This window comes from Diceros bicornis, chromosome 1 (assembly GCF_020826845.1).
Source record: "Diceros bicornis minor isolate mBicDic1 chromosome 1, mDicBic1.mat.cur, whole genome shotgun sequence".
In the NCBI taxonomy this organism is placed as follows: domain Eukaryota; kingdom Metazoa; phylum Chordata; class Mammalia; order Perissodactyla; family Rhinocerotidae; genus Diceros; species Diceros bicornis.
In genome coordinates, this window is record NC_080740.1 from 1,163,315 (window position 1) to 1,179,810 (window position 16,496).

General features: G+C 46.9%; 1 protein-coding gene across 2 annotated transcripts in view; it reads left to right on the plus strand.

Moving 5' to 3' along the window:
• GCSAML (germinal center associated signaling and motility like) overlaps nucleotides 1–15,803 on the plus strand; it is a 95,997-nt gene extending 80,194 nt beyond the window's left edge. Inside the window, exons 3-4 of one of the 2 annotated variants that reach the window (XM_058555674.1) lie at nucleotides 14,106–14,134; nucleotides 15,055–15,803. In XM_058555674.1, coding sequence (XP_058411657.1) covers nucleotides 14,106–14,134; nucleotides 15,055–15,345 — 320 coding nt within the window. In that variant the 3' untranslated portion in view covers nucleotides 15,346–15,803. The remainder of the gene's footprint in view (nucleotides 1–14,105; nucleotides 14,135–15,054) is intronic. The other variant, XM_058555617.1, reaches the window with a different exon arrangement.
• The last annotated feature ends 693 nt before the right edge of the window (nucleotides 15,804–16,496 follow it).

Consider the following 16,496-nt stretch of genomic DNA (forward strand, 5'->3'; position numbering starts at 1 on the left):
CTCTGTGGGACGTGGTGTCTAGGGGTAGTAATGTGCTCTATTGGACGTGGTGTCTAGGGGTAGCAATGTGCTCTATGGGACGTGGTGTCTATGTGTAGTAATGTGCTCTGTGGGACGTGGTGTCTAGGGGTAGTAATGTGCTCTATTGGACGTGGTGTCTAGGGGTAGTAATGTGCTCTATGGGACGTGGTGTCTAGGGGTAGTAATGTGCTCTGTGGGACGTGGTGTCTATGTGTAGTAATGTGCTCTGTGGGACGTGGTGTCTAAGGGTAGTAATGTGCTCTGTGGGACGTGGTGTCTAGGGGTAGTAATGTGCTCTATTGGACGTGGTGTCTAGGGGTAGTAATGTGCTCTATGGGACGTGGTGTCTAGGGGTAGTAATGTGCTCTGTGGGACGTGGTGTCTAGGGGTAGTAATGTGCTCTGTGGGACGTGGTGTCTATGTGTAGTAATGTGCTCTGTGGGACGTGGTGTCTAGGGGTAGTAATGTGCTCTGTGGGACGTGGTGTCTAGGGGTAGTAATGTGCTCTATTGGACGTGGTGTCTAGGGGTAGTAATGTGCTCTATGGGACGTGGTGTCTAAGGGTAGTAATGTGCTCTGTGGGACGTGGTGTCTAGGGGTAGTAATGTGCTCTGTGGGACGTGGTGTCTAGGGGTACTAATGTGCTCTGTGGGACGTGCTGTGTAGGGGTAGTAATGTGCTCTGTGGGACGTGGTGTCTAGGGGTAGTAATGTGCTCTGTGGGACGTGGTGTCTAGGGGTAGTAATGTGCTCTGTGGGACGTGGTGTCTAGGGGTACTAATGTGCTCTGTGGGACGTGGTGTCTAGGGGTAGTAATGTGCTCTGTGGGACGTGGTGTCTAGGGGTACTAATGTGCTCTGTGGGACGTGGTGTCTAGGGGTAGTAATGTGCTCTGTGGGACGTGGTGTCTAGGGGTACTAATGTGCTCTGTGGGACGTGGTGTCTAGGGGTACTAATGTGCTCTATGGAACGTGGTGTCTAGGGGTAGTAATGTGCTCTGTGGGACGTGGTGTCTAGGGGTAGTAATGTGCTCTGTGGGACGTGGTGTCTATGTGTAGTAATGTGCTCTGTGGGACGTGGTGTCTAGGGGTAGTAATGTGCTCTGTGGGACGTGGTGTCTAGGGGTAGTAATGTGCTCTATTGGACGTGGTGTCTAGGGGTAGTAATGTGCTCTATGGGACGTGGTGTCTAGGGGTAGTAATGTGCTCTGTGGGACGTGGTGTCTAGGGGTAGTAATGTGCTCTGTGGGACGTGGTGTCTAGGGGTAGTAATGTGCTCTGTGGGACGTGGTGTCTAGGGGTAGTAATGTGCTCTATGGGACGTGGTGTCTAGGCGTAGTAATGTGCTCTGTGGGACGTGGTGTCTAGGGGTAGTAATGTGCTCTGTGGGACGTGGTGTCTAGGCGTAGTAATGTGCTCTGTGGGACGTGGTGTCTAGGGGTAGTAATGTGCTCTGTGGGACGTGGTGTCTAGGGGTACTAATGTGCTCTGTGGGACGTGGTGTCTAGGGGTAGTAATGTGCTCTGTGGGACGTGGTGTCTAGGGGTAGTAATGTGCTCTATGGGACGTGGTGTCTAGGGGTAGTAATGTGCTCTGTGGGACGTGGTGTCTAGGGGTAGTAATGTGCTCTGTGGGACGTGGTGTCTAGGGGTAGTAATGTGCTCTATGGGACGTGGTGTCTAGGGGTAGTAATGTGCTCTGTGGGACGTGGTGTCTAGGGGTAGTAATGTGCTCTGTGGGACGTGGTGTCTAGGGGTACTAATGTGCTCTGTGGGACGTGCTGTGTAGGGGTAGTAATGTGCTCTGTGGGACGTGGTGTCTAGAGGTAGTAATGTGCTCTGTGGGACGTGGTGTCTAGGGGTAGTAATGTGCTCTGTGGGACGTGGTGTCTAGGGGTACTAATGTGCTCTGTGGGACGTGGTGTCTAGGGGTAGTAATGTGCTCTGTGGGACGTGGTGTCTAGGGGTACTAATGTGCTCTGTGGGACGTGGTGTCTAGGGGTAGTAATGTGCTCTGTGGGACGTGGTGTCTAGGGGTACTAATGTGCTCTGTGGGACGTGGTGTCTAGGGGTACTAATGTGCTCTATGGGACGTGGTGTCTAGGGGTAGTAATGTGCTCTGTGGGACGTGGTGTCTAGGGGTAGTAATGTGCTCTGTGGGACGTGGTGTCTAGGGGTAGTAATGTGCTCTGTGGGACGTGGTGTCTAGGGGTAGTAATGTGCTCTGTGGGACGTGGTGTCTAGGGGTAGTAATGTGCTCTGTTGGACGTGGTGTCTAGGGGTAGTAATGTGCTCTGTGGGACGTGGTGTCTAGGGGTAGTAATGTGCTCTATGGGACGTGGTGTCTAGGGGTAGTAATGTGCTCTATGGGACGTGGTGTCTAGGGGTAGTAATGTGCTCTATGGGACGTGGTGTCTAGGGGTAGTAATGTGCTCTGTGGGACGTGGTGTCTAGGGGTAGTAATGTGCTCTATGGGACGTGGTGTCTAGGGGTAGTAATGTGCTCTATGGGACGTGGTGTCTAGGGGTAGTAATGTGCTCTGTGGGACGTGGTGTCTAGGGGTAGTAATGTGCTCTGTGGGACGTGGTGTCTATGTGTAGTAATGTGCTCTGTGGGACGTGGTGTCTAGGGGTAGTAATGTGCTCTGTGGGACGTGGTGTCTAGAGGTAGTAATGTGCTCTATGGGACGTGGTGTCTAGGGGTAGTGATGTGCTCTGTGGGACGTGGTGTCTAGGGGTAGTAATGTGCTCTATGGGACGTGGTGTCTAGGGGTAGTAATGTGCTCTGTGGGACGTGGTGTCTAGAGGTAGTAATGTGCTCTATGGGACGTGGTGTCTAGGGGTAGCAATGTGCTCTGTGGGACGTGGTGTCTAGGGGTAGCAATGTGCTCTATGGGACGTGGTGTGTAGGGGTAGTAATGTGCTCTATGGGACGTGGTGTCTAGGGGTAGTAATGTGCTCTGTGGGACGTGGTGTCTAGAGGTAGTAATGTGCTCTATGGGACGTGGTGTCTAGGGGTAGTGATGTGCTCTGTGGGACGTGGTGTCTAGGGGTAGTAATGTGCTCTATGGGACGTGGTGTCTAGGGGTAGTGATGTGCTCTGTGGGACGTGGTGTCTAGGGGTAGTGATGTGCTCTGTGGGACGTGGTGTCTAGGGGTAGTAATGTGCTCTATGGGACGTGGTGTCTAGGGGTAGTGATGTGCTCTGTGGGACGTGGTGTCTAGAGGTAGTGATGTGCTCTATGGGACGTGGTGTCTATGTGTAGTAATGTGCTCTGTGGGACGTGGTGTCTAGGGGTAGCAATGTGCTCTATGGGACGTGGTGTCTAGGGGTAGTAATGTGCTCTATGGGACGTGGTGTCTAGGGGTAGTAATGTGCTCTGTGGGACGTGGTGTCTAGAGGTAGTAATGTGCTCTATGGGACGTGGTGTCTAGGGGTAGTGATGTGCTCTGTGGGACGTGGTGTCTAGGGGTAGTAATGTGCTCTATGGGACGTGGTGTCTAGGGGTAGTGATGTGCTCTGTGGGACGTGGTGTCTAGGGGTAGTGATGTGCTCTGTGGGACGTGGTGTCTAGGGGTAGTGATGTGCTCTATGGGACGTGGTGTCTAGGGGTAGTGATGTGCTCTATGGGACGTGGTGTCTAGGGGTAGTAATGTGCTCTGTGGGACGTGGTGTCTATGTGTACTAATGTGCTCTGTGGGACGTGGTGTCTAGAGGTAGTAATGTGCTCTATGGGACGTGGTGTCTATGTGTAGTAATGTGCTCTGTGGGACGTGGTGTCTAGGGGTAGCAATGTGCTCTATGGGACGTGGTGTCTAGGGGTAGTAATGTGCTCTATGGGACGTGGTGTCTAGGGGTAGTAATGTGCTCTGTGGGACGTGGTGTCTAGAGGTAGTAATGTGCTCTATGGGACGTGGTGTCTAGGGGTAGTGATGTGCTCTGTGGGACGTGGTGTCTAGGGGTAGTGATGTGCTCTATGGGACGTGGTGTCTAGGGGTAGTGATGTGCTCTATGGGACGTGGTGTCTAGGGGTAGTAATGTGCTCTGTGGGACGTGGTGTCTATGTGTACTAATGTGCTCTGTGGGACGTGGTGTCTAGAGGTAGTAATGTGCTCTATGGGACGTGGTGTCTATGTGTAGTAATGTGCTCTGTGGGACGTGGTGTCTAGGGGTAGCAATGTGCTCTATGGGACGTGGTGTCTAGGGGTAGTAATGTGCTCTATGGGACGTGGTGTCTAGGGGTAGTAATGTGCTCTGTGGGACGTGGTGTCTAGAGGTAGTAATGTGCTCTATGGGACGTGGTGTCTAGGGGTAGTGATGTGCTCTGTGGGACGTGGTGTCTAGGGGTAGTAATGTGCTCTATGGGACGTGGTGTCTAGGGGTAGTGATGTGCTCTGTGGGACGTGGTGTCTAGGGGTAGTGATGTGCTCTGTGGGACGTGGTGTCTAGGGGTAGTGATGTGCTCTATGGGACGTGGTGTCTAGGGGTAGTGATGTGCTCTATGGGACGTGGTGTCTAGGGGTAGTAATGTGCTCTATGGGACCTGGTGTCTAGGGGTAGTGATGTGCTCTGTGGGACGTGGTGTCTAGGGGTAGTAATGTGCTCTATGGGACGTGGTGTCTAGGGGTAGTGATGTGCTCTGTGGGACGTGGTGTCTAGGGGTAGTGATGTGCTCTGTGGGACGTGGTGTCTAGGGGTAGTAATGTGCTCTATGGGACGTGGTGTCTAGGGGTAGTGATGTGCTCTGTGGGACGTGGTGTCTAGAGGTAGTGATGTGCTCTATGGGACGTGGTGTCTATGTGTAGTAATGTGCTCTGTGTGACGTGGTGTCTAGGGGTAGCAATGTGCTCTATGGGACGTGGTGTCTAGGGGTAGTAATGTGCTCTATGGGACGTGGTGTCTAGGGGTAGTAATGTGCTCTGTGGGACGTGGTGTCTAGAGGTAGTAATGTGCTCTATGGGACGTGGTGTCTAGGGGTAGTGATGTGCTCTGTGGGACGTGGTGTCTAGGGGTAGTAATGTGCTCTATGGGACGTGGTGTCTAGGGGTAGTGATGTGCTCTGTGGGACGTGGTGTCTAGGGGTAGTGATGTGCTCTGTGGGACGTGGTGTCTAGGGGTAGTGATGTGCTCTATGGGACGTGGTGTCTAGGGGTAGTGATGTGCTCTATGGGACGTGGTGTCTAGGGGTAGTAATGTGCTCTATGGGACGTGGTGTCTATGTGTACTAATGTGCTCTGTGGGACGTGGTGTCTATGTGTACTAATGTGCTCTGTGGGACGTGGTGTCTATGTGTAGTAATGTGCTCTGTGGGACGTGGTGTCTAGGGGTAGCAATGTGCTCTGTGGGACGTGGTGTCTAGGGGTAGCAATGTGCTCTGTGGGACGTGGTGTCTAGGGGTAGTGATGTGCTCTGTGGGACGTGGTGTCTAGGGGTAGTAATGTGCTCTATGGGACGTGGTGTCTATGTGTAGTAATGTGCTCTGTGGGACGTGGTGTCTAGGGGTAGTAATGTGCTCTATGGGACGTGGTGTCTATGTGTAGTAATGTGCACTATTGGGCATGGTGTCTAGGGGTAGTAATGTGCTCTATGGGACGTGGTGTCTAGGGGTAGTAATGTGCTCTGTGGGACGTGGTGTCTAGGGGTAGTAATGTGCTCTGTGGGACGTGGTGTCTAGGGGTAGTGATGTGCTCTGTGGGACGTGGTGTCTAGGGGTAGTAATGTGCTCTATGGGACGTGGTGTCTATGTGTAGTAATGTGCTCTGTGGGACGTGGTGTCTAGGGGTAGTAATGTGCTCTATGGGACGTGGTGTCTAGGGGTAGTAATGTGCTCTGTGGGACGTGGTGTCTAGGGGTAGTGATGTGCTCTGTGGGACGTGGTGTCTAGGGGTAGTAATGTGCTCTATGGGACGTGGTGTCTATGTGTAGTAATGTGCTCTGTGGGACGTGGTGTCTAGGGGTAGTAATGTGCTCTATGGGACGTGGTGTCTATGTGTAGTAATGTGCACTATTGGGCATGGTGTCTAGGGGTAGTAATGTGCTCTATGGGACGTGGTGTCTAGGGGTAGTAATGTGCTCTGTGGGACGTGGTGTCTAGGGGTAGTAATGTGCTCTGTGGGACGTGGTGTCTAGGGGTAGTAATGTGCTCTGTGGGACGTGGTGTCTAGGGGTAGTAATGTGCTCTATGGGACGTGGTGTCTAGGGGTAGTAATGTGCTCTGTGGGACGTGGTGTCTAGGGGTAGTAATGTGCTCTATGGGACGTGGTGTCTAGGGGTAGTAATGTGCTCTGTGGGACGTGGTGTCTAGGGGTAGTAATGTGCTCTATGGGACGTGGTGTCTAGGGGTAGTAATGTGCTCTGTGGGACGTGGTGTCTAGGGGTAGTAATGTGCTCTATGGGACGTGGTGTCTAGGGGTAGTAATGTGCTCTGTGGGACGTGGTGTCTAGGGGTAGTAATGTGCTCTGTGGGACGTGGTGTCTAGGGGTAGTAATGTGCTCTATGGGACGTGGTGTCTAGGGGTAGTAATGTGCTCTGTGGGACGTGGTGTCTAGGGGTAGTAATGTGCTCTATGGGACGTGGTGTCTAGGGGTAGTAATGTGCTCTATGGGACGTGGTGTCTAGGGGTAGTAATGTGCTCTATGGGACGTGGTGTCTAGGGGTAGTAATGTGCTCTGTGGGACGTGGTGTCTAGGGGTAGTAATGTGCTCTGTGGGACGTGGTGTCTATGTGTAGTAATGTGCTCTGTGGGACGTGGTGTCTAGGGGTAGTAATGTGCTCTGTGGGACGTGGTGTCTAGGGGTAGTAATGTGCTCTGTGGGACGTGGTGTCTAGGGGTAGTGATGTGCTCTGTGGGACGTGGTGTCTAGGGGTAGTAATGTGCTCTGTGGGACGTGGTGTCTAGGGGTAGTAATGTGCTCTACTTGAGGTGGTGTCTAGGGGTAGTAATGTGCTCTGTGGGACGTGGTGTCTAGGGGTAGTAATGTGCTCTATGGGACGTGGTGTCCATGGGTAGTAATGTGCTCTGTGGGACGTGGTGTCTATGTGTAGTAATGTGCTCTATGGGACGTGGTGTCTAGGGGTAGTAATGTGCTCTATGGGACGTGGTGTCTATGTGTAGTAATGTGCTCTGTGGGACGTGGTGTCTAGGGGTAGTAATGTGCTCTATGGGACGTGGTGTCTAGGGGTAGTAATGTGCTCTATGGGACGTGGTGTCTAGGGGTAGTAATGTGCTCTGTGGGACGTGGTGTCTAGGGGTAGTAATGTGCTCTGTGGGACGTGGTGTCTAGGGGTAGTAATGTGCTCTGTGGGACGTGGTGTCTAGGGGTAGTAATGTGCTCTGTGGGTCGTGGTGTCTAGGGGTAGTAATGTGCTCTGTGGGACGTGGTGTCTAGGGGTAGTAATGTGCTCTATGGGACGTGGTGTCTAGGGGTAGTAATGTGCTCTGTGGGACGTGGTGTCTAGGGGTAGTAATGTGCTCTGTGGGACGTGGTGTCTAGGGGTAGTAATGTGCTCTGTGGGACGTGGTGTCTAGGGATAGTAATGTGCTCTATGGGACGTGGTGTCTAGGGGTAGTAATGTGCTCTATGGGACGTGGTGTCTAGGGGTAGTAATGTGCTCTGTGGGACGTGGTGTCTAGGGGTAGTAATGTGCTCTGTGGGACGTGGTGTCTAGGGGTAGTAATGTGCTCTGTGGGACGTGGTGTCTAGGGATAGTAATGTGCTCTGTGGGACGTGGTGTCTAGGGGTAGTAATGTGCTCTGTGGGACGTGGTGTCTAGGGGTAGTAATGTGCTCTATGGGACGTGGTGTCTAGGGGTAGTAATGTGCTCTGTGGGACGTGGTGTCTAGGGGTAGTAATGTGCTCTGTGGGACGTGGTGTCTAGGGGTAGTAATGTGCTCTATTGGACGTGGTGTCTAGGGGTAGTAATGTGCACTATTGGGCATGGTGTCTAGGGGTAGTAATGTGCTCTGTGGGACGTGGTGTCTAGGGGTAGTAATGTGCTCTATTGGACGTGGTGTCTAGGGGTAGTAATGTGCACTATTGGGCATGGTGTCTAGGGGTACTAATGTGCTCTGTGGGACGTGGTGTCTAGGGGTACTAATGTGCTCTATGGGACGTGGTGTCTAGGGGCAGTAATTGTGTAATTATTCACAGTGGACGATGATAAATAACACTGCTCGGTCCCTGGGGACAAGCACGTGCAAAGGAGACTGACTGTTTCTCATCACTGTTGTTCAGCTGTCTGCTCCCCTCACAGCTTCTTGAAAGAGCTGTGGCTCCTCGTTGGTTGGAACCCCGCTCGTCCCAGTCACCTCTCCGCTCCCGCAGCTTCTGGTACCCTCCCCCGAGCGTGTTCCGGGGCCCGTAACATACATGTATGTCACCAGACATCATCACAACCATGAAGAGAGTAACACACACAAAAAGCATCACAGTGCATCACATATAAAATTGTTCTATATACGCGTACATGGTTGTACTAAACCATGGCATAAAGTGCACTTCTAACAGAGGATGGTGTTCAAAACAGTCAAGCGCCTCTGCCCAAACGTCGCTACCAGGGCTCTGAAGGACAGTCTCCATCTTCTGTCAGCGCCCTCTCTCCAGCACTTGCAAATGCTCTCAGCATCTCCTCCTGAAACTGTTCCCTCCTCCCTTCTTTTGATCCCACACTCTACTGTCTGGATCCTTATCCTGGCTACTCTCTACTATGTGACACCCCCCTTTCTTGGGTGTACCTAAACTGCCGGCCTCTTCAGTGACCCTGCCTATATTTCTACTCTCTTGAAGAGTTTATGTGTGCTTAATCTTATTTCTCCTTCTAATCTTTGGTAGAATTTTCTGATGAAGCCATCTGGGGAAATTATATTTATTGTGAAGAACTTTTTTTGTGTGTGTGTGAGGAAGATCAGCCCTGAGCTAACATCTGGCAATCCTCCTCTTTTTGCTGAGGAAGACTGGCCCTGGGCTAACATCCATGCCCATCTTCCTCCACTTTATATGGGACACCGCCACAGCATGGCTTGCCAAGTGGTGCGTCGGTGTGCGCCCAGGATCCGAACTGGCGAACCCTGGGCCGCTGCAGTGGAGCACACACACTTAACTGCTTGTGCCACTAGGGGCCCCTGAAGAACTTTTTTTACATACAAATGCAAATGCTTTTGTAGTTATGGACTATTCACGTTTTCTGTTTCATTTTGTCAGCTTTGCAAGTTACATTTCTCATCAAATTTGTCTTTTTTGATTAAAATTTCAAAGTCCTAAGCTTAAAATTGTTCATTATACCCTTATGTGTATTTAATGTTTGCTGGATCTGTAGTGATGCCCTCTTGCTCATTCCTTGTTTTTTTTTTTTAAAGATTTTATTTATTTATTTTTTTCCCCCCAAAGCCCCAGTAGATACTTGTATGTCATAGTTGCACATCCTTCTAGTTGCTGTATGTGGGACGCGGCCTCAGCATGGCCGGAGAAGCAGTGCGTCGGTGCGCACCCGGGATCCGAACCCGGGCCACCAGCAGCGGAGCGCGCGCACTTAACCGCTAAGCCACGGGGCCGGCCCTCTTGCTCATTCTTAACATCATGTATGTGTGTGTTTGCGTGTGTGTGTGTGTGAAAGCAGGCACACTTTCCACCTATTATTTGATTCATCAGTTTTAGTGGAGTTCATTCATTCTATTAACATTTTTATGGAACCAAATGTTGTATTTTATTAATCCTCTATCACAGGAGGGTCTTTCTCTGTGGCTCACCCGCATTCTGAGAGACTCACCAAATACAGTACTGCTTTTATAGGAAGAGGAGACACAAACTGATTTGGATGGGGTTATCTTGAAATAATTCAGACTACTAAACCCCAAGAAACTCCACTGAAGTGCAGGCCCCTTCGTTTTCCCTTGGTGTGCTGTGTGTTTAAAGTCGCCTGGGGTACCTGCTCCTTCCTGTTCACCAGGACCTTCCAGCCTTATGTTCTCCGTGGAGTACACCATCGTGGTGTCCTGTGGATACATGAAATGATCGATGTTCCTGCAAAGCAGATTTTGACAGAGAGAAACTGATAAACCCTGAGATACACCAGGGAAGCCATGCTGGTGTCCCTCCACGCATGTTAGAGGCCTGCATTATGTTGCTTTAGTCACCCGAACAGACCTCATTTGCAGCAGTAAATGCAATTGAAGTTGCCATCTAACTAAGTTTGTGAAAATGTCCAAGACCCTTCTTTACACAGATTGAAAGGGGAAATCAAATGGGGAAGTGACCAAAATCACCACTTCTGAATCTTCTCAATATTCAAATCATCGCTTTCTGGATTTCCTTGGGGAAGTTATATTGCTATTAGTGAGTTTGTTGTTTACTCTCCATGTGGACCATGCCAGCAGAGCAGGCTAGGAGAACCAATGTGATGGTGCCATTACTTGGTCAACACATCTGTTTCACCCACGTTTTCAAGTCACGGTGACACTCACAAGATGTCCTTATGGACCTTCAACACATTGTGAAATACACACGGGAAAAACTTTCCTCACTCCGGGTAGAGGGCTAAGGTACAAAAAAGATGCTTTCAGGGCCGTTTCCTTGGTCCTTTGATCAGCCCTTGAACCATGTATTTAAAGTCGTGATGTATCATGTTCTCTGTTTATGTGCTCCAGAAGCCATCGGATCATGTCCTATTTATATTGTATTCCTCGTTCTGTCCAAAAAGGCCTGTTGGAGCAGTCCTTTAGGCTGGCCTCCTCCACTCAGGTGACCAGAGGTCAACTTCCATAAACATTTGCCGTGTGTGCTCTGGACCTCTTGTGCCCATTTTTCAATACTGATGGGATCCACTCTGCCTCTAAATCAAAGCAGATGGTGTGACTAAGCCCAGATTCTCAGACCCTTGGGAGTTTGTTACTTCAACCATTCCTGGTACCAACAGCTGCAGTTCAGTCACATTTACTTGGTTGAATCGCAGTCTACCAGTGGCTTACAAATCATAATAGGGACACCAGATTTACCAAAAAATGAACAGCAAGTAGAATTTGCATTTCAGAAAACAATGCAGTGCTCACCAAATGTCTTATCTCATGGACTTGGGGAAAGGAAGGCTTTCTTTGCCATTTTATGGGATGTTGGGGGATGGATGAGAAGGTTAGATTAGTATATTCACTTTGATATTCTTATACCCCTAAATCTTTAGATATTTTCCTTTATAGCAAGGAATACATGTGTGGTAGCAGAATAAAGGCCCTAAAAGATATCCAAGTTTGAATCTGTTTTTTTTTTTAACGTCAAAAGAGACTTTGTAGATGTGATTAAGTTAAAGATCTTGAGATTGGAAGAGTATCCTGGATTATCCAGGTGAATACAAAGGTTCTTAAAAGCTGAAGGGGGAAGCAGAAGAGGCAATGTCAGAGTGACACAACATGAGAAAAACTCGAACAGCCATTGCTGCTCTTACACTGGGGCATTGAAGATGGAGGGGCTATGATCCAAAGAAGGAGGGCAGCCTCTAGAAGCTGGAAAAGGCAAAGAAATAGAGTCTCCCCTAGAGCCTGCAGAAAGGAATACGGCCATGTCAACATCTTGATTTTAGCCCAGTGAGACTCATTTCAGAATTCTGATCTCCAGAACTGTAAGATAATAAATGTGTTGTTTTAAGCCATCAGGTTTGTGGTAATTTGTTACAGCAACAATAGGAGACTATTACAACCTGAAACACTAATGCCACTTTGTACAGGCCCTTCCTGAGATCAGTTTCTAGGCAGCCGCTCTAGTTAACGATTAGAAGTGCCCCAGCTCTGTGAGCTACAATATTGAGCCCAGACCTTCTGGTAAGTGCACCAATATCTAGACATTCATTCAGTCCCATAACGTATGCAGGCTTTCCTTCATAGTCTAAGACTCACAGAATCAACTCAATAACAACGTGTTGCTGAATTCACACTTTTGTTTGTTTGATTTTGGCAGATGGTGAATAAATATTAAATAAAAATAAATAAATAAAAAGGTCAGTATTCCCTTTCTATTATCATCTCCTTCATTTTGAGGGTGTGCTTGTGTCTGATTTTCATTTTCAGTCTGAATATAGTGATGTGTTCTTGGTAAGGGACACTGGTTGGCTTTCCTTTGCAAGATGACTTTGTGGGAGATCAAGATTTGGCCACCCTGAAATCTATCTCTTTACCTTGGTTGTTTTCTCTAGGGACATTTGACCTCCCCCACTAACTGCCTAAAGAATTTGACATGGTGGCTCCTTCCTGGAACAGATCTATCATGATGGCTGTAAAGATAACATAGGGTAAATGTTACAATAGGAAAGGCACCAACAAGCCCCTCTTATCAGAAGTTCTGTCTCTCTGGCCACATTCTCTGGATGACCCTGCGAGGAGTTGCCAGACAATCATTTACATTTATAAGGGAAATCTCCATTTGTAAAGGTATCTCCCTCTCTGTTTGGAGAAGAGAGGGGGATGAGCTCATTTCTAGTGACTTATCAATGTGGAAGGTGAGGCCTTAAATCTGCATAATAAACCTTACTCTTGTTTACTGTGCTTTAGTGGTAATCTCCTGTAACTGACTCCCTCCACCCCCAAAATCCTCCTTTGTCATTGGCTGAACATGGTATTTAGGACGAGAATTTCTGCTATTGTGTGGAGAAACGCAGTGTCCCTGCTTTCTCCCATGTATACATGTTATTAAACTTGGTATTATTTTCTCCTGCTAACCTGTCTTGTTAATTATTTGGCCAGCCAGAAGAACCTTAAGGGAAAGGGCAGAGGGAAATTCTCTCTCTTCCCCCGACAACTTCCTCAGGGCTTTCAGTCAAGGAAGGAAGAGCCTCGTTATCCAAGACCAGAGGGAGCGCCTCACCTGACAAGAGACTTGTTGGGGGCTGGGATTCAGGTTAATTGTAGTTATCAGAAATTCGCTCAGATATTCCCGTTCTGATTCTAAGCTCATATTCTTTTCCAATCAACGCCCTAACTTCAAACAAGAGTCTACTCCGGATGTTAATTCAACCGACCTTTAGCATAGTGATGGCATGTTCCATGTTTTTAATCTGAGACTAAATATGCTGATTCCTAAATATCTTAACGTCTTCAGCCCCAGTGGCAGCAACCACTTCACCTGCTAGTCTTTGCTTTCTTCATGCTCTTCATACTGACACTTGGTTCTCCAAACTGCTGTCTCTAATGCTGTAATTGAATTGTATTCAGGCTACATAATTCCCTCAGTTTATGGTTATGAAACAATATTAAAATCAAAACATATTTGTTTAAGTAAATCATTGCATATGATTGTATTCATAAGGATATGTGATTATATGAATATACATAGCAGTTCATATTTGAAATCAGCGCATTGACCATGACTTTTTATTTGTACAGAATTGTTGGCTATTAGAAATTATTAACATACTGCTGTTTTACAGAGTCTGTTTAATTTATTCTAAGATTTTGCTAAGCATCGCTATCAAGCTTATTAGGTTGTAGATTTCAGAATCAGTCAATGTCCCTCTTATCAACTGGGATTTTTGCAGTATTTAGTATTCTATGACCTCCCTCATTCTAGTTTGTTTATTAAAAATATTACTAGTGCATCTCAGATTAACATGTATATAAATTGTTTCAGTATTCACAGATGTAATCAATCTGAGTCTATATATGTGGATATAACTTGAAATAGTTACTCTTGTTATTTCAGTGCCTAGCTCTATAATTCTTCATCGTGAAGAATTATGTGATTTTCCTGTGATACTTTTATAAAATTTATATCCTAAATTCATAGCTATAATCATTCTTTCTTTATACTTGCCATACTCTGTTGTCACAGCATGTTTGTGGACAAAATTTTACTACCCAATTCCAAAATCCGCTTTTATTCCGCAGCGTTGTTACCATTTACACAGGATTGACGCTGCCCCTGGCCATGTGTTCCCCTCAATCTTGTCATACAGCCTCGAGACCCTCGACAGTGACGGGGATAATGCCAGAGTCTGAATGGCAGGCCTCTGCACTCTCATCCCTGCATTCCGTCTTTTCACCTTCCCCCACGCTCAGCTGTGGTGGTCAAAACTCTTAGGTTGCTTTCCTTTTATTTTTATCTTCCAGGCAAAGAAGTTCCATCCACTTCTGATCAGGTAATAAAAACAATTATTACATTTTTCTGATAAATGTCAAAATATAGATGACTTTATATAAGTGTAGCTGTAGGTCTTTATTTGCAATTTCTGAATGGATTTGTCAAAGTCTTTCGTATTTTAAATAATATCCTTGGCAATTTTATTGCAGAAATGGAAAGATTTAAAAATTTTTTAAAGATTTTAACTGATTTAGATGATTGGCAAGTTCTTATTGTTGTCCCAATTCTACTGAAGTCTATCATTGAATTTTCAAAACTATTATAACAAATATAAATGAAATCAAATAAATTTATAATCTGAACACCATAAAACATCAATTCTTTGTAGCTTTCCACATTCTATTCCAATCTTTATGTCCAGGAATTAGCATTTATATTTATAAACATGGTGAATATCAATAAACATATGAAAAAATGTTTATTCCTTTTAATACTACATCACAAGCATTTTATTGATTTAATTAGTAGGTAGTATCTTAATGTTTTAATTTTTCTTTTATGGTCTATGCAGTTGAAAGTGTATTTCAACTCTATCTTTTATTAATTGTATTTTATCTTATGAAAATTTGTTGTTACGTAACTTGACTAATCACTTATTGAGGTCTGATTGTTGTGCATATTGTGTCTCAATGTGTATGACCTGAAGTACAGAATTACTTTTCTCTGGACATTCATAAAGATAACTGCGTCCTTCTTTCCTCTTTTATTGTTTGACGCGAAATGAAAGCAGAATGAGAAGTAGCTTGGAGCACAGCACGGGTCGCTAAAATGAGGTCTCTAAGACCTCAGGGATGGAAAAAGGGCTTTGGGTGCCTGAGATGTGAGACCACCATCAGACAAGAGAGGAGTAGGGGCGCTGAGTTCAAATTTGGTCGATGATCTGGGACCCTTGACTTCTCTTTCCTTTGTGCTGGACAGGGTAATGAGAAAGGCTGCGGCTCTGAAGAAGTATGCTACTCCATCATCAATCACAGCCCCTACCGGAGGGCCTCCCTGAGCTCCAACGAAGATGGCTATGAGAACATCGACCCCATCACAAAGAGAGTGAGACCGTTCAGAGACGGGTCCGAAACAGAATACACCCTTCTGAGGACGACGTACCTCACGAGACCCTCTTCCTGCACCCCTGAGAATGATTATGAAGTCGTGCTTCCTCGCCAGGGCCCTCACACCTCGTCATCTTCCAGCAACAAACATGATACAGAATAGTCACCTTCAGGGGAGTCTTCCTCTCAGCATTCACAAAACATTCATTTCTGGCCAGAATTTAGAAATAGTATCCTTCTGCTATATTGCCTGGGGAAACTCTGAAACATGGCGTCTCTGTGGTATCAGCTGAAATAATGACAAAGTATTCTACATCTGTTTGTTTGTAAGATTTGAGGATATGGAGATGGTGTGGAAACCTTCCTAGGACAATAAGCATCCACAGATATATAACCTAGAATATCCAATTCCATCCCTGCTCTCCAAATTTCAAATGCCAACATTCCCACTCCTAACTATCTATTTCATTGTCAAGGTGTAATCTACTCAATAAAGATGAATGGATAAAGTTGTGGTGTATATATATGTATACACATGCACGTGCAATGTAATATTATTCAGCTATAAAAATGAAATCTTTCCATTTGCAACAACATGGATGGACCTCCAGGGCATTATGCTAAGTGAAAGAAGTCAGAGAAAGACAAATACTGTCTGATCTCACTTATATGTGGAATCTAGAAAAACAAAAAAGGAACTCAGATACAGAGAACAGATTGGTGGTTGCCAGAGGCAGGGGATGGGGGATGGGAGAAATGCAGGACAGGGATTAAAATGTACAAACTACCAGTTATAAAATAAATAAGTCAAGGGGATGTAATATATTGCATGATTACTATAGTTAATAATAGTGCCTTGCATATTTTAAAGTTGATAAGAGAGTAAATCTTAAAAGTTCTCATTACAAGAAAAAAATTTTTGTAAATATGTAAGGTGACAGAAAAAAAAACCAACCAAGGGCTCCAATGCGTGCACAAGCTCCTTTCCAGGAGATACCAGCAATCTGGAGCGAGGCAGAGGCAGAGCACAAAAACAGTGCCCACCTCAGGTCTCTGGAGAGGATTACAGTTGGCCTTTAGCTGGGTGTTTAGTTAGAAGCCTGCCCCTCTGGCCACAGCTATGAGATACTTGTGACCTGGAGGAGGCCAAGGGAGAGCCTAAAGGCCTTTGCATCTTTGGAGAACATTTCCATTAGCCCCTAGAGATGTGTTAAATTAGGTACCTGACCTTCAGGCCGAAGCTTTTAAGATAAGTAAATAGGCTTGGAAAAACTGGGTGCATTTCAGTGGGCTGCCTCTGTCCTGGGCCCTGGG